General features: G+C 53.2%; 9 protein-coding genes across 9 annotated transcripts; 5 read left to right on the top strand and 4 right to left on the bottom strand.

The window, feature by feature from the left end:
• Positions 1–453: 453 nt before the first annotated feature.
• On the top strand, positions 454–1,048 carry QC761_109180 (uncharacterized protein; the record flags this gene model as incomplete). The annotated part of the gene is made up of 2 exons (XM_062874206.1): positions 454–459; positions 522–1,048. 2 exons carry the CDS (start codon positions 454–456, stop codon positions 831–833), a joined length of 318 nt encoding a protein of 105 aa, XP_062737318.1. The 3' UTR covers positions 834–1,048.
• Positions 1,049–1,815: 767 nt separating this feature from the next.
• On the top strand, positions 1,816–2,731 carry QC761_109189 (uncharacterized protein). The gene is made up of 2 exons (XM_062874207.1): positions 1,816–2,161; positions 2,214–2,731. Exons 1-2 carry the CDS (start codon positions 2,153–2,155, stop codon positions 2,451–2,453), a joined length of 249 nt encoding a protein of 82 aa, XP_062737319.1. The 5' UTR covers positions 1,816–2,152; the 3' UTR covers positions 2,454–2,731.
• Positions 2,592–4,413, bottom strand: QC761_109200 (uncharacterized protein). The gene is made up of 2 exons (XM_062874208.1): positions 4,050–4,413; positions 2,592–3,720 (listed from the first exon to the last, which is right to left on the bottom strand). Exons 1-2 carry the CDS (start codon positions 4,326–4,328, stop codon positions 2,839–2,841), a joined length of 1,161 nt encoding a protein of 386 aa, XP_062737320.1. The 5' UTR covers positions 4,329–4,413; the 3' UTR covers positions 2,592–2,838.
• Positions 4,414–4,473: 60 nt separating this feature from the next.
• Positions 4,474–6,472, bottom strand: QC761_109220 (uncharacterized protein). The gene is made up of 4 exons (XM_062874209.1): positions 6,142–6,472; positions 6,016–6,085; positions 5,445–5,952; positions 4,474–5,246 (listed from the first exon to the last, which is right to left on the bottom strand). Exons 1-4 carry the CDS (start codon positions 6,190–6,192, stop codon positions 4,700–4,702), a joined length of 1,176 nt encoding a protein of 391 aa, XP_062737321.1. The 5' UTR covers positions 6,193–6,472; the 3' UTR covers positions 4,474–4,699.
• Positions 6,473–6,505: 33 nt separating this feature from the next.
• Positions 6,506–8,843, top strand: MNN9 (Golgi mannosyltransferase complex subunit). Its single transcript, XM_062874210.1, has 2 exons — positions 6,506–8,177; positions 8,256–8,843. The coding sequence occupies exons 1-2, from the start codon at positions 7,080–7,082 to the stop codon at positions 8,274–8,276; spliced, it is 1,119 nt and encodes a 372-aa protein (XP_062737322.1). The 5' UTR covers positions 6,506–7,079; the 3' UTR covers positions 8,277–8,843.
• On the bottom strand, positions 8,769–9,598 carry PEX4 (E2 ubiquitin-protein ligase peroxin 4; the record flags this gene model as incomplete). The annotated part of the gene is made up of 2 exons (XM_062874211.1): positions 8,769–9,291; positions 9,379–9,598. 2 exons carry the CDS (start codon positions 9,596–9,598, stop codon positions 8,963–8,965), a joined length of 549 nt encoding a protein of 182 aa, XP_062737323.1. The 3' UTR covers positions 8,769–8,962.
• Positions 9,599–10,688: 1,090 nt separating this feature from the next.
• QC761_109250 (uncharacterized protein) lies at positions 10,689–13,550 on the bottom strand (the record flags this gene model as incomplete). Its single annotated transcript, XM_062874212.1, has 1 exon — positions 10,689–13,550. The coding sequence occupies one exon, from the start codon at positions 13,548–13,550 to the stop codon at positions 10,689–10,691; it is 2,862 nt and encodes a 953-aa protein (XP_062737324.1).
• Positions 13,551–16,552: 3,002 nt separating this feature from the next.
• On the top strand, positions 16,553–17,373 carry CGR1_1 (rRNA-processing protein cgr1; the record flags this gene model as incomplete). The annotated part of the gene is made up of 3 exons (XM_062874213.1): positions 16,553–16,951; positions 17,024–17,169; positions 17,233–17,373. The coding sequence occupies exons 1-3, from the start codon at positions 16,870–16,872 to the stop codon at positions 17,371–17,373; spliced, it is 369 nt and encodes a 122-aa protein (XP_062737325.1). The 5' UTR covers positions 16,553–16,869.
• Positions 17,374–18,023: 650 nt separating this feature from the next.
• Positions 18,024–19,153, top strand: QC761_109270 (uncharacterized protein; the record flags this gene model as incomplete). The annotated part of the gene is made up of 2 exons (XM_062874214.1): positions 18,024–18,442; positions 18,517–19,153. 2 exons carry the CDS (start codon positions 18,024–18,026, stop codon positions 19,151–19,153), a joined length of 1,056 nt encoding a protein of 351 aa, XP_062737326.1.
• Between the last annotated feature and the right edge of the window lie 1,995 nt (positions 19,154–21,148).

A 21,148-nucleotide genomic window follows, 5' to 3' on the forward strand; every position in this document is an offset into this window, starting at 1 on the left:
ACTTCTCCATCGAATTGCCTGGGCGGACCCAAGAAATCCAAGACACTTCGGAATAATTTCTTAGCTTTCGGGTCCAACCTGAAGCAAACTGGCGATCTTCGGAACACAGTTACCGGACTGCAAGACATTGTCATCTCCGGCGAGTTCTTCAAACTCTCTTTGAAGATAAGCCACCGAGGAGAACCACAATGCGGGCCGAAACTACAAGACAGATCAACAGCTAATCACCGTATCCGCAACGGGGGGTCTCAACATCGTTATGTTCATCCGAAAACGAGTCCAGTTATTCGTTTAGCTCTACAACTATAAAGGGATCGCATAGACACTCAAATTCAGACTGAACTTTTGGACCCTGCAAGCTCTTCAGTCGACAATATCAGCTCACCACAAAATCCATCTAATCACAACCTGCCCAGCTTGCTTTCTCTTGCCCTCTCGCCCAAGTCCAGCACAATGAAGGTGTGTCCCTCGATAGGTAGCAACTGCCAATATCCACTTTCTGATCTAGCATGCCTATCCAGTTCTCCCTCCTCACCGTCCTCGCCATGGGCACCGCATTTCACCAGGCCCTTGCCTCGCCCGTTATGTCCGATTCGGCACCGGCCAAACGACAAGACCTTGTCACCCCGTTCGTGATCGAATGCTCACCGGGGACTGTCCCTGGTGGTGGGGACCCCAACGTCTTCTGCTCACGCAATGGGATCTCCTGCACTCTGGATGGAGAGCTGGAATGGACACCTACTACGACGGATCAAGCCCCTGAGCAAGTCTGCTTCGAGATCTGCTACTGCCGCGTCAACGTCATTCTCGACCCGCCTGCCGGTGGTATTTAGGGGCTGATTAGAGGAATATGGCGCTTTGAAGCTGCTGTGGTGCTGAGGGGGTGGTGGTTTTGATGAAAGAGAGGTTGATGTGGGAATAATAAGGATGTTTCTGCTTTGATGGTGTGTAATAGTGGCTTGCGTTTGTTGCGGTATTTGAAGCCTAATCGGTTGATTTGGTGGCTTCTCTCATCAGCTTAGTAGCTTAGGAATCTATGTGCGTTTTGTTATTAATTCATAATCTGCTTTGTCTGATACTACAGCACTGCATATTGGACCGCAAATTTCTGTCCAAGGTGAGAGTTATCATCGAGTTAGGGCACCCTTAAACGTTATATTCTTCCATTATGTCTCACCAGTCCTTCTCAAGTCAAAATCTTCCGTGGGCTTGAAACAATCAGAATGCAAAGCAGCATCATCTTCAAACCTTCTTAGTGTGTTACCTGCCTAACGAGAGGTGATACGAACCGAAATATAACACAGCACCAAGCCAAACAACTTTCCCGCACCGCTTGGTTACCTTATCCTGAATCCCATACAATTACGGTACAATGAGAATCTCGCAATCTTCACACTGTTGATGAGGACGGTTTCTACATGACTCCCGCGTAGCAAGCTATCTTGAACACACCGATGAACCGAGACAAGGCTTGGTGCTGTCCATCTAGCGCGTGATTGTCACTTGAAGGTCCGCAACGAGATTCAAAGAGACATGATGAACAAACCACAGCTGTGTTAATCAACAGACTCAAACCAAAGAGCCTATCAAAGACACCAACGTCATAGACATCAGAGGGGATAACCGCTACAGGGGAGTATACCTCTTTCTCTGGCAGAGCCAGCCTACAAGGCAGCATTTTTCTCCCCTACTCTCTCCCAAGCCATGTAGCTCAACTTCTCAACACAGCTTCCAGTTTCCCGCTGGGTCGGTGCTCACAAAGCGTCAGACCGTGTACCAGCTGGTTTGCAACGATGCGGTCTTGAGCACCGCCCAATTCTCACCTACACTGGACAAATCACGGCCCATTTGAAAACCATACCGCGAACAGTTTAAACCCTCCCGCTATCAGCCGGAAGCCATCGCATCAGCCCAACTCCCATTGCTTCCGGCAGAGTCTCGTCGATAGATACCCCGAAACAGAAGGAATGTACACACTAGGTAAGGTAGCCAACACAGCTGGAATGAAGACGGGTTCATCAAAAACCCTGACATCACCGCCCCGATCTGCCGGAACATAAAAAGGGTCCCAAGACAGTTTCGGTCTCACTTAACCCTCCTTCGGACAACCCACCCACCAACCCAAGAAATCTCCCAAGTCCACCGCTCAAAAATGAAGAAGGTAAATCACCCCTTCTTCCAGCCATCCCCTTCCACTAACAAAAACCATCCAGTTCACCCTCCTCACCCTCCTGGCCCTGGCCCAACGACATGCCCTCGCCTCGCCCCTCGTCTCCCTCCCTCAAGACCTTGTCGTCCGGTCCTTGCGGTGCGACTTTGGCACCGCCTCCATCCAGGCCGACACGGCAAAGTGCACAGCTGAGGGCGTCTTTTGCAAAGAAAGCATCGGCGTGGTGATCACCGCCGGCACTGCCGCGGCTTACACCTGCCTGCAGCAGTGCAGCTGCATGTAGCGAACCTGCAACTAGCTACCTAGCCTCTTGGAGGACATGTGTCAGGCGTTTGGGATAATGCATGTGCCCGATGATAGGCTCTTAATAATAATACAGTAATATATCATCCCGCCGTTATCCCCTTGATGATGTTTACACCCCCCGCTGCCTGTTCTGCTCTCACGGCGAGATGAAGACAAAGAAAAGATTTATTTGCAAAAACCAGCCTTATCATGTCTAGATAGCTTACCATATGAGACTCTTCCATATTCAGACAGAAACAAATGACATGTCTTCCAGTTCTTCCTAAACACTGCCCCCACTAGACAAGAAGAATCTTTCTTGGAATTACTGTCGATTAGCCCCTAAGGTCAAAAACACTTACACCTACCCAAACCAACCACCCCTACTCACTCTCCTCCCCCTCCTCCCCCCCAGCATCCCTACTCTTCCTAAATCTCTCCCTCCCTGTCGCAAAAAACGCCTCCACTGTCCTCCCATCAAACTTCCTCCCGTGCATCTTGCTCAGACACTTCTCCGCCGCCTCCCGACTCCCAAACTTGACCATCACAATCCCCTCCTCCTCCTGATCATACAAAATAACATTGTTCACCTTCCCCAACATCTCACACTCCTCCCTGATATCATCCTTGATGTCCAACAGCGCAGCTGGATCCTCCTCCAGCTCCTCCAGCGTAAACATGTGCCTCAAAATGACAACCTTGTCCCACTTCCCCCCTCCCCCACCCACCTTTTCCTCCTCCTCATCCGACCAATCCGCCAACTTGGCCGATAACTTCTGCGTCTTTCTAATAATCTTTTGCTTATCCTGACTGGCCTTCTTGTTGTTGTTATTACCCCCCTCCTGTTTCACCCCCCCTCCCCCCCCATTACCCCCCTCCCCATCCCCCTTTTCCTCATCATACTTCACCCTCTTATAACTCATATCCGCCGCCTGAACCCTCATTTTCGTCCCCCCCTCTCCAAATCGAAAATCCGTGTCATCCAGCAACATAATCGCCATCTCCACGCTCTGCGGCTTGAAAAAAACCACCAGCGCGTCCCCCTTAAACTTTCCCTCCCCGTCCGTGTACATCTTGATTCTCGGCCTCCCCGAGTCAATCTCCTCGGCAATAACCCCGCACTTTCGCGAAAACAACTCGGCCACTTCTTCGACTGTCGCGTCCGACGGAAGACCAGTGACGTACACGGCCGTGTTTTGCCTTGGTTGCGGGGGCGGGCGTTGCTTCTTTTTGCTTTTTGTTGAGGTGCCATTCTGTGAGGAATCCTGTTGTGGGGGGAAAAGAAAGAAAAGGTAAAGGTATGGTTAGTGTTCTGTCCTTCGGGTTGCATAATGGTGGTGCTTTGATATCATCCAGAAAAGAGGAACGGGTATATCGAGGCGAAAAAGTTTCTTTATTGTTCTCAGATTGTCTGGTGTGATATGGTGTCTTTCTTCTCTTCGCGTATAGAAACATCATCACGGAGGTAGGTAGTGAAGGAAGGATAAGAAAAAAAAAAAAAAAAAGAGAGAGAAAAAAAAAAAAGGAAAACAAACACAGCACGTAGCCGATGTTGCAAAAATGGTGGTGTGTTCGCTCTTCGCGGCAAGCTTACCTCTCTATCATCCCCATACCCCATCTTCCTCTTCACACCCTGCGCCGACCCATCATCATCATCCACCCCGGGCACCATGTATCCCCTCTGCTGCTGCTCAATAAGCGCCTCGTCGATGATAGGGATCCAGCGCCTCAGGCCCTCGTCAAACTCGTATTCGGTGCCGTCGTCCTGAACGGCAATGTACTTGTTGTCCAGCTTCGAAAACGAGATGCGCTCGTCCTGATCAAACAGCTCCTTGTCAGTTGGAAACGTCCAGTATTCGGCTTCGGCGGCCATGTTGACGGATGGGGTGGTGGTCAGAAATGGTTTTGGTGTTTGTGTAAAAGGCGAAAAGAGAATCGAGGACGTGGAATGTTTTTTTGAACAGTCGAAACCAGCATTGAAATGACGTTGCGCCGCTTGCGACAAGAAACCTGGGGTACAGCGGCCTTGGCGCGACGGCCCCACATTGAGGTTGGTGGCCCAGAAGAAAGAGATCGGGGCTGGCACTGTTTATTTACGCATTCTACTACCCCTTGGTTCCGTGCAAAGGACAGTCTTGTTATCATTACACATCCCTATTCTATTCATGTCCGTGTTTCTCGACGAGAGGACTATAAACGTTCCCTTTATTAAAGAGCCTCCAATCCAGAAATCAAGACGTAGCTTCACTTCTTCTGCACCGTCTTCTTCACCCCCTCAACGAAAGCCTCAACAGCATCACCACCACCCAGCGGCACAGACCCGCCCCTCACCAGACCACCGTTCTCAACCGCAATACCCAAAGAACCCGCGACAGTAGGCAGGCCGCCATCCCGGAGGGCTGATGTTAGGCTTGCTAGACTTTGCGTAAACTGAGGACTGCGCAGCACCTTTTTGAGGAGAGCGCGCTTCTGCCCGGAGCTCATGGCCTGCTTGGCAGCCTCTACTGCCTCTGCACTGGGCTCCTTGTCAATGTCATCCCCGTTCTCACCCTGCTGCGAGAGAACCAGTACCATGGGTGGGAGGTAGCTCAGCAAGTTGTCGACGTATTCATCTGACGCCGAGTCGAGCATGGGGATTGTAGTCGATGGTTCGAGAAGATCATTGAGCAGGGGATAAAGCTTGCCCTGAGCTGACTGACCACCGCCCCCGCCGAGCTTCTGGTTGGCCTGGATCGAGGCCAGGAAGTTCCGCACCGCATCGGCAGCGTCGTTGTTTGCATTGTTGCTTGCCCTGTGAAAAGACAACACATCAGCACTTGCTCCAACGTTGGTGCTCAGATATAACCGGGAAAGTAAACGCCAGAATTCGCATTCTTTGAGGGCCCTTTGCTGGCCAAGTCTAGGAAAGTACATGCTATCTGCAAGCTTGTCTATCCTCTTGCGCCAGAAAATCATGATTAAGCCATGCGGATAGAGTATCAACACCTACGCTCTCGCACCATCAGCACCTCCGTCTCTCGAGTCCTCGCCCTCTTGCCGGAAATCTCCCCCAGTTGCTCCAGGACCGGCACCTCCGCTGCCGCCGCGGTGGTGGGCATGGGCGTCGCCGTGCCCCTCAACGTCCTCCATCGTCTCGTCCTCGTCATCACGTCGGCTGTCGTCGGTGTTGTTGCGGACCGAGGCCAGCTCACGGGTCACATCCACCTCCTCTCCCTGCAAGAGCTGGTCGACGATCTCTCCGATCTTGAGATCCCTGGGGCTGAACCAGGTGGGATCGCCGCTCTGCCCCTGTGGCTTTGACTGGAGCCAGAAGATGTGTCTCTGAGAGGATGAAGTGAACTTGAGGACGAAGATGCGACCGTTGGTCTTGGCTGAGGGCTCGGTGGGGTTGCGGGTGTTGTAAGGGGTGAAGTGACCATCGGTTGGGACCATGACGAGATCAATCTCGGGCTCGTCGAGGGGGACATTTCTGGGTCGCCAGCAAAAGTGGATGAGGTCTAGGTATGGCTTGTGTTAGCTGGTGTTTGTCGGTGGAGAGCTGGGTAATTGGCATAGCATACCATCTTCCGAGTACAGATAGATATAGCCAGGTCTGGAGTCGGGCTCAACCTTGTAGGGCTTTGAGTTGTGCTGTTGCGTCGTCAGTAAAGTGGGGGATAGCTCGAGACAAGAAGGACCAGACGAACGTCGACCTGGCAGAGGCCCGCCTTGAAGGTGATGATGGGTGTTATCGACATTGCAGGAGGTGCAGCCTGTGGACGAGTGCGAGAATATGTTGGAGTGACGGTGGCGTGATCGACAAGATGAACGAGTCGGTGCTGAGGCTTGTCGGCGATCTGTTTCTTGTACAGCTGTTGATTGTGATCTGGAGTTTGTTCAAGTTGCGTTGTAGCTCTGGCTCTGGCGCACTGCTCAGGCTGCCTGCCGTGACGCAGCTCAGCCAGGTCCACAGTGTGCACAGACAGTGTGCATGACGGTGTTTTAGTGCCGTTAGGTACGGCAACTCTCCACGCCAGCAAAGCCCCTGACTGTTACTGCAAACAGTCCCTGGGTTTTTATGTTTTTTATAACGGCCAGACCCTGAGATGGAGGCTGACCTTCGGGGCTGAAGCATGGCCACGCTTTGTCTGACTCGCTATTATAAGACACTTGGTTTTATCTTCACTGAATATCCATACCGCACAGTTCACTGATCGATCAAGGGCCCCTCTTCTAAGCACTGGTGGTCATACACGTACCTACCTGGCAGTAGTGCCAAGTCCGCCCCTTGCCATTAATTAAGAGAAACCCAGGCACTTGTCCTTCTCGAAGTTGGCCTTTGCCAGATCCCCATCCGTCCACCTCCCGTCGGCTTGGATTATTTTTTTCCAATTGACGAGGAATCGCCAGTTCTTTGGCGAACAAGCGAACAAGCTAACAAGTGGCCACCACCAAGACACGACCTGGAATTCCGATCCTGCGGCTGTGGTTTCAACATCGTCCATCGAGATTCATTTCGCCAAGCCAACACCTTTGGGTGCGCGCCGCCCGTTGGGAATTTCTTCGATGCAAGTTCGAGTCGACAGACGGTGACGAACAACGACCAACTCTATGCGCCGAGTTTCCCCATATCACATCTAAGCCCATGGCGCGTCCACTGGGGCCGGTTCGCCTCAAGAAGGCGAGCCCAGTCACTCTCGCTATCGGCGCCGTTTTCACCATTCTTGTCTTATACTTTTTAATAGGCTCCTCGGCCCCTGATTTCTCTGCTTCCAGAAAAGCCAGCGCAGCATCTCACCCGCTATCACCACCCACCTCTCCATTCCGCAAGTCGACCGGAGGAGGGAAACCAAAGGCGCCGCCCGTCGCCCACTACAACCTCAACAATGTCACCATCACCAGCGACCCTCTGGGCAACCGGGAGAACATCCTCCTCCTCACCCCCATGGCCCGCTTCTACCAGCAGTACTGGGACAACCTCTTGAAGCTGTCCTACCCCCACGAGCTAATCACCCTGGGCTTCATCCTCCCCAAGACAAAGGAGGGCAACGCCGCCACAACCGAACTCCAGAAGCAAATCGCCAAAACACAAAAGTCGGGCCCGGAAAAAGACCGGTTCAAAAGCATCATCATCCTCCGACAAGACTTTGACCCCCCTCTCCAATCCCAAGACGAAGCCGAACGGCACAAGATCCAAAACCAAAAGATCCGCCGCGCCGCCATGGCCAAAGCCCGCAACTCGCTGCTTTTCACCACCCTCGGCCCGGCCACCTCGTGGGTCCTCTGGCTCGACGCCGACGTCATCGAGACGCCCTCCGATCTGATCCAGGACCTCGCCGCCCACAACAAGCCCGTCATCGCGCCCAACTGCTTCCAGCGGTTCTACAACACGGAGAAGAAGGCGATGGACGAGAGGCCGTACGACTTCAACAACTGGCAGGACAGCCCGACGGCGGTGGAGCTGGCCAAGAAGATGGGGCCGGACGACATTTTGCTGGAGGGTTACGCCGACATGGCCACGTACCGGGCGCTGATGGCGTACATGCACAAGACAGACGGGCTGAGGCAGGAGACGGTGCCGCTGGACGGGGTGGGGGGCGCGGCGTTATTGGTCAAGGCGGACGTGCACCGGGACGGGGCCATGTTTCCGCCCTTTTCGTTTTACCACCTGATCGAGACGGAGGGGTTTGCGAAGATGGCGAAGAGGTTGGGGTGGCAGCCTTTTGGGTTGCCTAATTATAAGGTATTTTCTTTTTTTTTTTTTTTTTTTTTTGCCTTATTTCTTTTGGGAGGGAGAATGTTGTTGCTAACGGGAAGACAGGTCTACCATTACAATGAGTGAAACGTTGCAAGATACAGCAAACAAGAAAGGTAGTAGCACTGCAGCTGCGGATGGGACTGGGTTTAAAAGTCCCGAGAAAAGTACTTTGGGGAAAGGGGGATGAGGTGTGTAGCTGTGAGGGGCTATAATGGGTAGTTGTGCATGTGTGTGTGTGTGTGTGTGTGTGTGTGTGTGTGTATAGAGGAAGAGAGAGACGAGATATTTGAAGCAGAAACCATTCATACGATTTTTTTTCTTTTTTTGGTTTAGTCATTTATCAAATGTAAATGCGGGAGGTTAGGGATGGGGGAGGGGGAGGCCGGTCTACAAAAACATAGAGAGGACATTGAAGCCGGGACGGGAACCTGGGTTTGGTGTTCAAGCTTTCAATTGCGAAACGAATACATGGAGACTTGGGGCGAGCAAGGGGGGACGGGTTGTCTTTTTTGAGTCGTTAGAAAGTTGTACAGATACCACATGATATGATTCAAGTTTATGATTGGGGTATTATGGGGCTACGAGAGAAAACGGGATGAGAGATGATGTGAAGGCCCCCCTTGTATTATTTTCCAGAGTTTGAGAGTTCCAGAGTTGACGATCAACATCTCTTTCAAAGCCAACTCATATCCTACTCCTGAAACGTGCGCTATTACGATTCAATATCGTTAATCCAGACCTCCTCCTGTCCTATCCCATTCCCAGGTTAGTTAACTCCCCTCATACCTCCCCCCAGGCTGATCCCCAATCCAAAGCTCCACCAACCCCCTCGCGCCAATCTCATCCCCCTCCCTGAGCAGCGCAGCAACGTCGACGTTGAGAGGTGAGTCAATCCCCGGATGATCAAGCAGCATCCTCACTGCCTTTACACACTCCAACACACTATACGCCGGGCTCCAGGCATCTTTTAGTAAATCAAGACATATCTCCCCGGTCTCTAATTTCACGTTTGCATGGACAATCGAGGTTTCAAACTTGATTTCCGGCGGGGAGAGGGGGTACGTAGGGGGGATGGTAATTTTTAGTAACCACCTGCCATCTATCATCGCGAAATTTCAGCATTTGATCAGGATATGGCTGTAAAGGAAGGGGGGGGGGAAGGGATAAAGAGGGAAGAAAGACAAACCAGCATATCCACCCCCTAACCCTCTCCCGTTCAGTACCGCCTCCCAATGCAACAAGTCGGTTTGGTCGGGCGGGCCGAGGCGTTCGATCCCGAGTTCTATCTCTTCGTTTGGGGCGTCTGACAGTTGGGATTGGATGGAGGCGTATTCTTTTGCCAGGCGGCGCATTGCCGCCCGAGCTCCTGCAGCTGAAGAGGACGATGGTTTTGATCGGGAGGACATTTTCTTCTGACTCTATGTGGGAGGAGGGGATATCGTCACGTAGGTCGGCTGGAGGGTGGAAGGGGGTGGAAGTCTATCGAGGTGCCGTATGCGACGAGGTATGCGGTATGCGGTATGCGGTATGCGACGAGCTAATGCGATGCGATGCGCTGGTGACAGAACCCTAACAGTCGGTGTTCGAATACCCTAATCCCGAAAACAAAAGCTCGCGAATGGATTATGAGGGAATCTTGGCTCTACTTGTCGTCGTTGTCGTCTTCAAGAAATAAATGTTGATGATTGCTAATCTCCAACCAAACCTGTCACGGTTCAGCTCACACGCGGGTAGCAGCTCAGCTGAACACGGCACGGCACGGGCACCCACCTACACCCACACCACCTCCGTGCATCGGACCCGCTGAAACTGCCGAACCAAACGGCCCCAAATTACCGAGGCACCGTACCAAACCTCGCCCTGGAACCCGGAGCACAGTGCATGGTTTTCAGCATCCCAACCCCCCGAGTGCCAGCGGGCTGATCATACATACACATCACAAGGAGTCCCTTCCACACCTCTACAAAACTCAAAACCATTGCGTCGACCTCGTCATGCATTAGATGCGTGAACCGCCCTAACTACCTCGCTATGGTCGAACACATTGTACGCATTTGATATGTCCAGAGAATCAAAAACCATCGTCCTCCCCCAAATTTGTGAATCATATGTCCATCACCCATCATGTCCTCCCCTCCTACCTAGCCTCCTCCAGCAAAAAAAAAAAAAAAATCATAAAGAAACACAAGCAACCTTTGGCAATTGAGATCATGTTCATCTACAACTTCCATGCAACCTGGTTCTCATGCGACCAAACACAAAAAAAGAACAGAAAATAAGATAAACAACGCCATGCTCCCCGAATTAGAAACCTCACCCTCAAAGTCATAATCCTACATAAATTCCCAGTACTCAAAAGCCACGCGAAGTAACGAACGAGTACCAATTGTTGTCTTGTGATTCATTCCCGAGATAAAAGTCTTGATCATGGCGACCTCATAATCAAGCCATCTATCAGAGTTGTGTGTGATGCGTATGCCGAGACGCCGATGCAGCTTACGCCGCCTCGTTATCCTTGGGCTTCCAGAACTTCACCATCCTGCTCAATCTCTTGGCTTTGCTGACTTTGGACTTCTGCTCTGGTTCGCTGTCCAGAGGAACCTCCATTGACAGCTTGCTCCGCTCGCCATGAGAGCTGCTAATCAAACGGCTCAAGCTGGCCAGACTGGAACGCCTTCGCCCAAAGGCAGTCGAAGTGAACGAAGCCGGCCGTGGCAAGTCGTGCAACGGCGGGTTTCTTGCCTGGGGGTGCTGGGGGAACAAGCTTTCGCGCGTCATGGTCGAGTTGCTGCTGGTGAGCGAAGGAATATCATCTACCGAGATGCGCACTTCCGGACCAGGCTCGCCCAAGAGTAACGACTGGAAATTATCCTCCGTGATGGATGACGGCGCTGTCGAGATCCGATGGGCGTCGTACGACATGGGTGTGCGTGGAGATGGGAATGCCGATGACTGCGTCATGGAAAAGGGGCTGATGGGAGGCATCGAGGATGGCGGAAGGCTCAGTGGCCCAACATCGACAGGCGCCAAATCCTTGGGACGGGAAACGTGACGTGGGGATGGTGTGGTGGATCCGGAGTAACCGCCGTGAATCGAAGAAGAGTTCCTCGGGGTGCCCGGTGCAACGGCAGGGACGGCGTCCGGAGTGTCACTATTCGCCGAGCCCATCGTATAGTCAGACACCACACTAAGGGACGCCTTCCCTTGCTCGCCGTCCTGAGAGGTCCTAGCAGCGGGAGACTCCTGAGGGACGATTGGAGAAGGTCTCGCTTCAGGGGCAAGGCTTGTGCTCTCCGACTTTTCCACAACAGGGGTTTCAACCAGCGGTGTAGATTGTCCAGCGGAGCTCTTGCCGGAATCGCTGTCCTCCTCTTCTTCTTCATCCTCCTCAAACACATCTGCCATGGTGGAGCTGCTTCCAAAGCGTCTGAACCCAAGCCTACCGCCTTCAAAAGGCACCATTTCTGGTGCGCTTTCCGCACGGCGATGGTGGTAGTGCATGCCCGGGCCAGTGAAGCGGCTCATTCCGGCTGCGCTGTGAAGCTGCTTCTTCACGTTGCCACCGGCTCGTTGCGCCGCCTCCCACTCAGGGTTTCGAGGCAGGGGCGTATTGAAAGGACCAAGAGCCGCATCAAGGTCAATCATCTGGTACGACATATCCTCATCAGGGACAGAGACAGGCTTGGGGAATGTCCAAGACTGGAAATCTCCTGTATCCGGGGATTCGGTGACGGTGAAGGTCGGAACGTTGATTTGCGCATCGGTCGAGTCTTGCTGGAGAGCATCGACTTCCTCCAGGAACCGAGGTGGAGGCGGGGTTGGCGTTCTCCTCTTTTGCTTTCCGTAGCGATGTTTGGACTTGCGAGAAAGAATCGTTCCAGCCCATGTTTTGACCTTCTTTTGCTTCTTGCTCCTCTTCTTGGTGAGTGGCTTCATGGTGTTCAAAACCACATCCGGTTCAAGAGCCATGTCGTCCATAAACTGTTCCGCAGAAACACGCTCAGGAGCTGGCGAGTTAACGTGAGAACTGGAGGCGAGGGGGCTCTCTGTTTGAAAGCGTGTGGGTGATCCTGTTGCCTGTGAATCACGACCCTCGCGACCAAAGAAGGCCCATTTCTTGCCAGACCGAGTTGGGCTGGGTGTTGCCGGACTGTGGGGAAGAACAGGAGGGATGGCACCCAAAAATGGGATTGATCCTCGTCTCCTTGGCGAAGATGGAGTAGGCTCCTCTTCCTGAGCATTCAAGGTGTTCTCCAACACCGCCCCAGCTGTACTGGGCCGGCTATCGCTCATTTTGGCAGCTGGGCCGCCGAATGTGAAAGGTGTGCTGAAATCACGCTCACCGGTAGTGAGCGAGATGAGCGAAGAGATGCTGCCCGAGACAGAGTGTCCAGGGCGGGCGGTAGCCGTGCTGGAGGCGTCACTGGAGACCAAAGAAAGCGGTCTGGGGATATACTCCAACGTGTCTGAAAATCCCACACGGTTTCTGGCCGGTGGCTTGGCGTCACCTTCCACGTCGGCCATCGGGACACCAGTGGAGTCATTGGGCGCCTCCGATGGTGATCCAATGTTTGGCTCCGATTTTCTGCCCTGCTCGGCAGTCGGGAAGTCCTGTCCACCGGGGCGATTCGGAAAAACAGGGCTGGCAGGAGCGCTACCTCCCCTCAAGTTGGGGTTCGGTGGTGGAGGCAGAATGATGGAGGAAAGATCGTGGCTGGATATGGCGGCAGATCGACGATGAGCGTGACCTCTCCGTGGTCTTGTGGGTTGCAACATCGGTGAGGCCATCCCGCTTTCTGGTTTTGTCGGGCTGACATTGGTGATCGTGATGGCCTCCCCGTCACGAAGCTTTCCTCCAACAAATTCGCTTCCGCCCCGACGATGTCCGTGGCCACCAGGTCGGGTAGCAGCTGTTCTTGGAGAGCTGGGAGCAGAAGGTGACTGCGCAGGGCTGAGGTAGGCGCTTTCGGGACTGAGGGTGGACGTCAAAGAGGCGCCAGGGTTGAACGAGAAATTGGGAAGCGCTGGCGTTCGAGGCTTGGAATTGTCAATCTCTTTAGTCAAATCCAACCCGGCGATATGAGGCTCTATCGCAGATCGCGGCCGTCTCCCAGTAGCGCGCGAGAAGGTGGATGGGGCCGAAGCCGAAGAGGATGAAGGTCGTGCTGGAAACACGAATGGCGGGTTCGGAGGAGGCGGAATCGTTCTCGGCGATGTCTGTGGGCTGGAAGAGTAATCATCGTGGGGACCCATAGCGTCGGGGTTTGTGGAATCCGCAAGCCGAAGCATCGTGAGGTTGTTGAGGCCATCGGCCGTGGGAGCATCGACCATCATGTCGGAACCGAATGTGGTTGCCATCTTTTCAAAGCCGCTCTGCGGCACCAGAAACGAATGGCAGGGTCAGTCCCAAGCAACTGACATGTGGACGTCGTCGAGAGTAAAAGCGATCGCTCGGCAAGATTGATGAGTACCGAGCTGTGCGATCTAGGACCCAACCGGGCTGGTTGGGTTGGACGTCTGGTCGTGAAAATTAAATGATTAAAGACAGTTTGCAACCTGAGATCTAAATGGGGGTCAGCAATGACCGGAACCACCGGACACAAACAGCGTGTTAGAACAATCAATCGTGACAAGAAGCCATCGAGGCAATTGAAGCGATTGCGAAGCGCAGGAGTAAACAAAAGCAATTGAGTTCCTCTCAAAGAGGAGGCAGACTCACCGTCAATCGGGATCTCGGAATGGCTGCAAAGGGCACTGGAAAGAGCAGCGAACAAACAATGAAGCAGCAAAACGCTGTTTTTCCCAGACGAATCCAAGGCGATGAGGTGTTTTTTAAAGGAGTGGACGGTCAACCCAGCGCAAATCTCGAGATCTGCCACCGGAATTGAACCAAGTTTTGGGGGGAGGGGGGGGGTCGACAGAGCGACGGGCGGTGGTGAGGAAGAAGGACGCAGGAAAAGAGGATGGAGATTGGGAGTGGTAAAAGAGAGGGCGAGGTGAACCGAGCACACAACACAACCAGAGAGAAAACTGCGGGTGGGGGCCTAGCGTTGTTGCGTGTGCCCGAGAGTGCGTGAGTGCAAACAGTGCCAACCCCTGGAGCTCATACCGTGGTGAGCCTGGGCGCGCGCGGGAGCGGAGCAAAGGACAGGTTTGGGGCAGGGTGGGTCCAGGATGGATATGAACCGAACACAGGCTCGCTGTGCTGTTCATCTGATTTACCCCAAAACTGATTGCTGTTTTGCTTCAAGTACCTGGAGATAAACAGACAATAACTAAACAAAACACTGCGTATGATGAGAGCAAGGTCAGAGCAGCCACTGTCCCCGGCATTGACACCTACCGTCCGTATCTTATCCTATCCTCCGTACCAACACAGTAATGCCGAGCAACCTCCAGTTCAACCACCAATCATCCCACGGCAACAGAGTCCTCCACGCCTTCAACTCCCTTCTTGGAGGCCGATGCTACACACAGTCGCAACGGAGAGGGGATCGCGTACAGCAACGGACAAGTCACTTGCATATGTGCTTCTTCAGGAACAGGTATCCAAACTACGGATTGCTACCCTAGATCCTGTCTCAACCACCTGTGATTGCCAGGCTCCTCCTATGGACAGATGACTGCTCGGATGAATCTCGAAGATCCCGCCACTGAAATCTGGCGCTCAGATGCCGCTCTCCCTCTTCTTGATGCCATCTCCATTGTTCTGTGCCCGAGTCAATTTCGTATTGCCTGTATCGCAGCGCCCCGGATTATTAGATGGAGAGCTACGCGACCGTCTGCGCCTCATCACTGTCGCGTTCAATACCCCGCTATTGTTCATGATTACAAGAGGCCAAGTCCCTGTGACCCGCAAAATAACAGCCGGGATGCCGGCTCACAGGCCAGGTGATGGAGCGTTCCTGAATGCCCCTGGCCAAGTGACAGTAAGCCGGATTTCGCACACACTGTGTATCTTCCTGCATAAACGCCGCCGTCTGGTGTGTGTGCATACCGGGGAGCGGTGAAGGGCTAGGAACATCGAGCCTTCTCTACCTCTGATGCTGTCAAGTGGCAGAGTACAGAGAAGAAGGGCAAACCAAGCCCTGATCACTAACTATCACGAAGCAGGTTGAGGTGCTGGAACATTTTATCTGGCCTGGCTATATCAGCCTTGTGGTCAGACTTGATTCCACTCACGATCTGAGGTTTGATGCATCTCTCTCAATGATTGAATGCTGGCTCGCTTCGACAGTCATACAGATCGGCCTTTGAACCGGACATAGGCCCTGGGTGGCGCCCGCGACTACTGCATGCAATCGGTCCCTGAGCTTGGTTCCTCCTGGTTGCTCAAAGGTTGCTGTTTTGATGCGCTGTTCGATTCTGGATAGAACTCCCTAGGCCTGCAGAAGGCCGACGCTAGACCCTGTCGCTAGATCGATCTCGTCGTCCACTGTGAGCTCGAAACGCCCGACTAGCCAGGTGGGCACGGATCTTTCTGCATGCGCCACTCACATTCAGCCGGACGCCGTAAGGCCCAGATGGCGACACCGAGTTGCTGCATGCGTGCACCACCATCTCGCTCGCAGGAGTGTCAGGACAACATCACCTGTCATCCGGACAGTTGGCGGGGATGACATGTCAGGCGGGGCTTATGGTTTGACAGCCCGAAGCCTCATCCATTGTTGCTGACAAGTGACAACCACACAAGGCTGGGCCGGCTGTGGTCTCTCATCTCGGAAAGTCACTGGCGTACCATTCCACGAACACCCAAAGTCTGTTCGTCTCGAACTCAAAGGATGCTCCTGTTCGTCAGACAGGGACACTTTCGTTGGTTGTCGTTTGTTTATTTGCAAAGGGCATCGAGGAAATGCCTCAAAGCTTTGTACACCCAAGCCGAACCAGTCCGGGCGAGAGCGGTCAGGTCTGAAAAACTGAACAGGCTCAAACTAGAATTTTGAACATGGTTCTGGCCTTGCGCCAGAACTGCGCAGTCGTTGGCTGTCATGGAATGCCAAGTTGATGAAAGTAATGTCGGGTGTTTCTGAGTATTCCTAGTCATATAAAAGGGCTCTGCTAAGAGGAATCTCGAGGGGCCATGTTGACACATGGCTCTCATTTCCCTGGGGAATTGCTGCGAACAATAATTCGTACAATAATACTAAACAACCCACGGAATCCTCGAATCGAGCTGCATGTTTCAATATTGAGAAAAGCAAGACCATGAACCCCTCCACAAGGCCAACACCACTCGATGCCCGCTCCGTGACTGGTGCCGTCGCATTCACCCCGCGCTTCCGCGCCGTGGTGGAGAATGACTTCGATCGATCCCTGCAAAAAAGCAACGGAGCTGCGGAACATGGAAAGAACTTTGGGATTGGCGATGGAATTGTTTGCTGAACGAAATTGCGGTCGTTTGGAAAAGCGTAATTACGGATTACGTACATCGCGCGAGATGAAAGCAGGGGTACCGCGGACGAGCACAGCCACATGTGGCTTTCAACATGCTTCGCCAAGAGATCTGGGACCAGGGGGCCCCACAAGGGAAACGGCTGCCCCACAAAAGATTGGAAATTCTGCCGCCCAAATTTTTCGAATCTCGAGATGTGTTGACCGCCTTCAAGAGCTGACCTGTAGGTGAGGAGCTGCGTCCTTCTTCAGTGCTTCATCCTCCCCACATCAGTCTCTATCAACAATGTCTGCGACAACAACAGAAACCACGACGGCGTCGGCGCCAGCGACCACGGCAAGTAAGCCCTTGGGCATGCGCGTAAATGGTTTGTCGATTTCCCATCTCTCAGCCTCTTCTCGACGGCCAATCTAAATCACAATGCTGACAACAAGCACAGGCAAGCAATGGCATGCCCCAAAGAAGGCATTCCGCCCAACCAAGGGTTTGACCTCGTATGAGGCGCGCGTCAAGTTGAGAGCGGACCAGGCAGCGATGAAGGCAAAGGAGAAGGAAATGAAGGAAGAAAAGGAGGCTGAGCGCAAGGTGGGCATCGCTCTACACAAACTTGGGATATGTCGGCAGTCCAAGCTAACTGAACATCTGCAGGCACGAATGGAGGCCCTCAAGGCGAAGCGCGCAGCGAAGGAGGAGAAGGAAAGATACGAAAAGATTGCCGAGAAGATGCACAAGAAACGGGTGGAGAGGCTGAAGCGCAAGGAGAAGCGCAACAAGTTGATCAATTCGTGATCGCGTTGATGAGCAAGATACCCTTTTGATTTATTCGATACCCCTACGCTACAATGTCGTCGATAACCTGGAAACGACATCGACACAACTGCTAAGGGCGGCTCTCCGACGTCCCTCACCAGCAACAAACGACGACACGGAACTGAAAAGGGCTGGATGAGGGGGGAGTCGTTCGTGAGGTCTACACTATCATCACATAGTGTGGGTAGGGACTTGCTTGGACGAAAATCTGGCAACCGTCCTCCAAACCCAAGACTGTTGTTGGACCTGCCCTCGGGTTGTCTTGTGCAGGCTGAGTTGCTCTAGGACATGGAAAGTCCCAGGGTTATTCGTCTTTGGATCCATGTATACGGCTCAACATAGACAGTGAGATGTTATGAGAATCTATTAAACCCAAAAAAGTCCACTGCCACCTAATGCATACCAATCTGCCTTATCTGAACGTGCTAGACTGTGAGGCGCCATCACATGCCGGTACGACACACAGCTGATCCCTTCCGTCAACCAACCAGGTTGTGCCCCACCCCGCCCAGACACCAAATGCAGCCACCACGGTGCTTTTGACTCCCGTCTAACTTCACAAGCTTGCGTCGAAACCAGGGACTATCGTTGTGCGACGGCGGCCACCCAGCCCAATTAAACACAGGACGATGTCTCAATATGCCGTGGAGACGTCTAAAGTCCCCTCCCAGGGGCGCCCGCGCCACCAAATCACTCGCTCCATCTCCGAGATATCGTCGCCAATCCGTCTCCATCGTCACCACTCGCATCGCGTCATCCGAGAAAAGGAGCGCGACGCTCTCAGCCCCATAACACAGTCCGCGACGTCACTCCAACGGCCGTCACCGCAACCTTACGAGGTCTCTTCCAAATCTGCAGGAGGCACCCCGAACATTAGCCCAAACCCAAGTCGACGACCCAGTCTTCTCTACGCCTCAGCCGACGACGAAGGGATGCCCGCCAGTCATGGGCCAACGCTTGTGTCGACGTCTGCGCCTGCCTCGATAACGAAGTCCTCGGCCGAGGTTGACTTGGTGAAGGAGCAGCAAAAGGCAGCTGTAAGAAACAGGTTGGTTTTCCTTTTCGCTTTTTGCCATCCGCTTTCTCACACATACGACTAACTGCTGCTCAACACTCTCCTAGTGGACTCCAACGATCACTTAACGAACTAGAAACCTTTGCTAGTACGACTACTAGGCGCCTCGACGAGACGTACTATTCGGTGGAAGAGAAGCTGGGGACGCTTCAAAGCACGATTGCGGCCCTCAAGGGGCTCGCGGAGCTCTCCAACCAGCTCAACAACAGCTTCAGCGCCGAGGCCGAAGAACTCGTGGCAGATGTCACCTCGCAGCTGGATGCGCTCGGTAACTTTGAGGACCAGCAGCAGCGTATCGAGTCGTTACAGAATCGCATCAGCACAGGCCGGGAGAGCATCAAGTCGCTGAGCGAGCGCGTTGATGTAGTCCGAGCACGTATCGAGGGCTGGGAACGCGCAGACAGGGAGTGGCGGGAGGCTGTTAGGAAACGGCTCACGGCTCTGTGGGTGGTTGTTGTCACGGTTGGTCTGGTGTTGATTTTGCTCATGATCAGTGCCCAATATGGCCGGGAGAAGCCTGGGGATGGAGAGGTGAAGCAGCTGGCGGCCACGGCGGCGAACCAGTGGGATTCGGAGGGTGTTTCTACAGCTGCTCAAAAGGATAAGATTGGTTTGAATTGGACGGAAACGTCTGAGCTCTCATCTCGCGCAACCGAGATGCTGCGAGCTTTTGATGAGCTGTAGGGACGGGAAAGGGGGGTTGAAAAAGGAGTACAGCATGCATGTCTTTGCTTTGGTCATTTGAGCTTCTATTTTTGCATTGATACCCAAGCTTACCTGGTACAGAAGCAGTCCTGCCTTATTACATACAGTTTCCCGTTCAAGGTACATATCAAGAGGTTCTTGAAGCCTAGTTTCTACCCAGCTATGTCGATCTGCCTTGAAGCAACCATATCGGATATCGGCAGTTGGGACAAGCGAGCTCCAACCTTACCAGGATATGACTCCCCACCATAGTGAGGCCTCTCACTTCTATAGCTCCACAGTTGGACCGGATTTCGGAACAGGCAGTTTCGACTTGAACTTCTGTTTGAAATCTGCAGTGGATCATGGAATGAGTAAGCCAAGATTGGAAGTTGAAGAAACGCGCGGCCAAGGTTGCTTGGAAAGTAGAAAAGCGGCGCAGAGTTGCCGGCCGCACAGCATTTTTCTGTTGGGCGCTTGCAGTCTGGGCCCTGAATGTTGCAAAGCCCAGCGGGGACGTCATCACGGGTGGACTTGGCGGCACCCGCGCCACCAGACCACATGCGTCATCGGTCGCACTGGCGGGGTGTTTAGAGTGCCAAGCCTCACCTGGAAGGGAGAGCTTCCTGTGCGACAGAATGCGAGAAATGTACTTTTCGGGCCTTGGATGCCGGCTTGTGTTGTAATTCGGTTGGTGATTCCAAGAGATTTGTGTCCTTGCTGCTTTGCCAAGTGCTGCTGAGCCTTGTTGCTGTTGCTGCTGCTGCTGCTGCTGCCGCGTGCTTTCCAAGGTGGATGTGGTGGTTGGTCAGTGGTCATCTTGAAATATTTCCATCACCGGACCCCTGGGGGGAAGGTAGGCGCTTGGTGAATGCTGGTTGCATGTGTCAATCTCCGTTAAAAAAGTATCCGTTTGCTCCGTACCTACATATTTTACTGTACATTGGACCCCTTCTTCTTCTATTCATTCCTACGCCATTGAATGAGCGAGCCGGCCGAGTATCCGAGAGACGAACGGGCTTTTTGTGTTTGCTGTTTATTATACTTTTTATTTTGAAGAGACATATAGGTTCCTCTTGCTACTACCTATTGCTGTTCCGTCAGCTGAGGCCTGTTCATTCGGAAACTGTTGGCCTGCTCCTTCCTCCGCAAGCCAACCAGCCAGCCAGCCAGCCAGCCACCTACGCTCGTCGACCGAACAAAAACCGAAAGCGAACGTTTATTGTGCGCGCCGCATACGTACCGCCGTTTCTTTCACACACGGCCGTGCTGAACGCCATTTTTGGGACCTGTCATTTCTGTTGGGCAAAGACTGTGTTGTGTACCAAGAGAATTCCAAGAGCTTGGTGGAATCTTGAGTGTGTACGACACTTCCCCGCCATAATTCATCACACAACACACATAGAGACGACCCCCTGTTCAGCACAACGCGGGCGGTTCCAGGTCCTCATAGAAAGAAAGAAAGGCTTACCTTCTTTTCTTGCACTCCATTGCTGGGCATCTTATTCTTCTTGACCGAACCTTTTCGAACGCGCGCGAAACTATAGACGGGAATATTTGGAGGTGCTAGCTAAAGGGAGGTTTCTGTGGTTGCTGTTGCAATGGCTTCTTCTACAGAGGATGCAACAAACAAGGGGACGACGAATGGGGATGCGGTTCGCCCTGGGGGGGAGGAGAAGAAGGAGACTACACTTGCTGTGAGGACTTCGGGGACTGCTGTTGCGCCGTCTGGGCCACCGTCGCCTGCGCATACTTTGACGGGGAAGCAGGAGCATTGTGAGTTTTTGCTGTTGTGATGTTCTTCACCTCGAAAGCATAAACTAACCTTGGGATTCTTTTCTTCTCTGTGCAGACCTCAAACGCGAACTTATTTCCCAGCAAGTACAATGGGAAGTCTCGGAGCTCAACTCGCCGACGGCGCTGAGGCGATTCGGGGCGCCGTTCAAGTCGCCGTTTGGGGAGGTGTCGCCGCTGGATTCGGAGCTGCCGATTCTA

This window comes from Podospora bellae-mahoneyi (genome assembly GCF_035222275.1).
Source record: "Podospora bellae-mahoneyi strain CBS 112042 chromosome 1 map unlocalized CBS112042p_1, whole genome shotgun sequence".
NCBI classification, from domain to species: Eukaryota; Fungi; Ascomycota; class Sordariomycetes; order Sordariales; family Podosporaceae; genus Podospora; species Podospora bellae-mahoneyi.

What these genes read in the sequence shown, in the direction of transcription:
- QC761_109200 (XM_062874208.1), bottom strand. Translation starts at nt 4,328, where the DNA reads ATGGCCGCCGAAGCCGAATACTGGACGTTTCCAACTGACAAGGAGCTG. An exon ending in GGTATGGGGATGATAGAGAG is followed by an intron (nt 3,721 to 4,049) that starts GTAAGCTTGCCG and finishes CCCCCACAACAG; the next exon opens with GATTCCTCACAGAATGGCAC.
- QC761_109220 (XM_062874209.1), bottom strand. Translation starts at nt 6,192, where the DNA reads ATGTCGATAACACCCATCATCACCTTCAAGGCGGGCCTCTGCCAGGTC. An exon ending in CGGGCCTCTGCCAGGTCGAC is followed by an intron (nt 6,086 to 6,141) that starts GTTCGTCTGGTC and finishes ACGACGCAACAG; the next exon opens with CACAACTCAAAGCCCTACAA. An exon ending in GGTGCTGATGGTGCGAGAGC is followed by an intron (nt 5,247 to 5,444) that starts GTAGGTGTTGAT and finishes GTCTTTTCACAG; the next exon opens with GGCAAGCAACAATGCAAACA.
- MNN9 (XM_062874210.1), top strand. Translation starts at nt 7,080, where the DNA reads ATGGCGCGTCCACTGGGGCCGGTTCGCCTCAAGAAGGCGAGCCCAGTC. An exon ending in TTGGGTTGCCTAATTATAAG is followed by an intron (nt 8,178 to 8,255) that starts GTATTTTCTTTT and finishes ACGGGAAGACAG; the next exon opens with GTCTACCATTACAATGAGTG.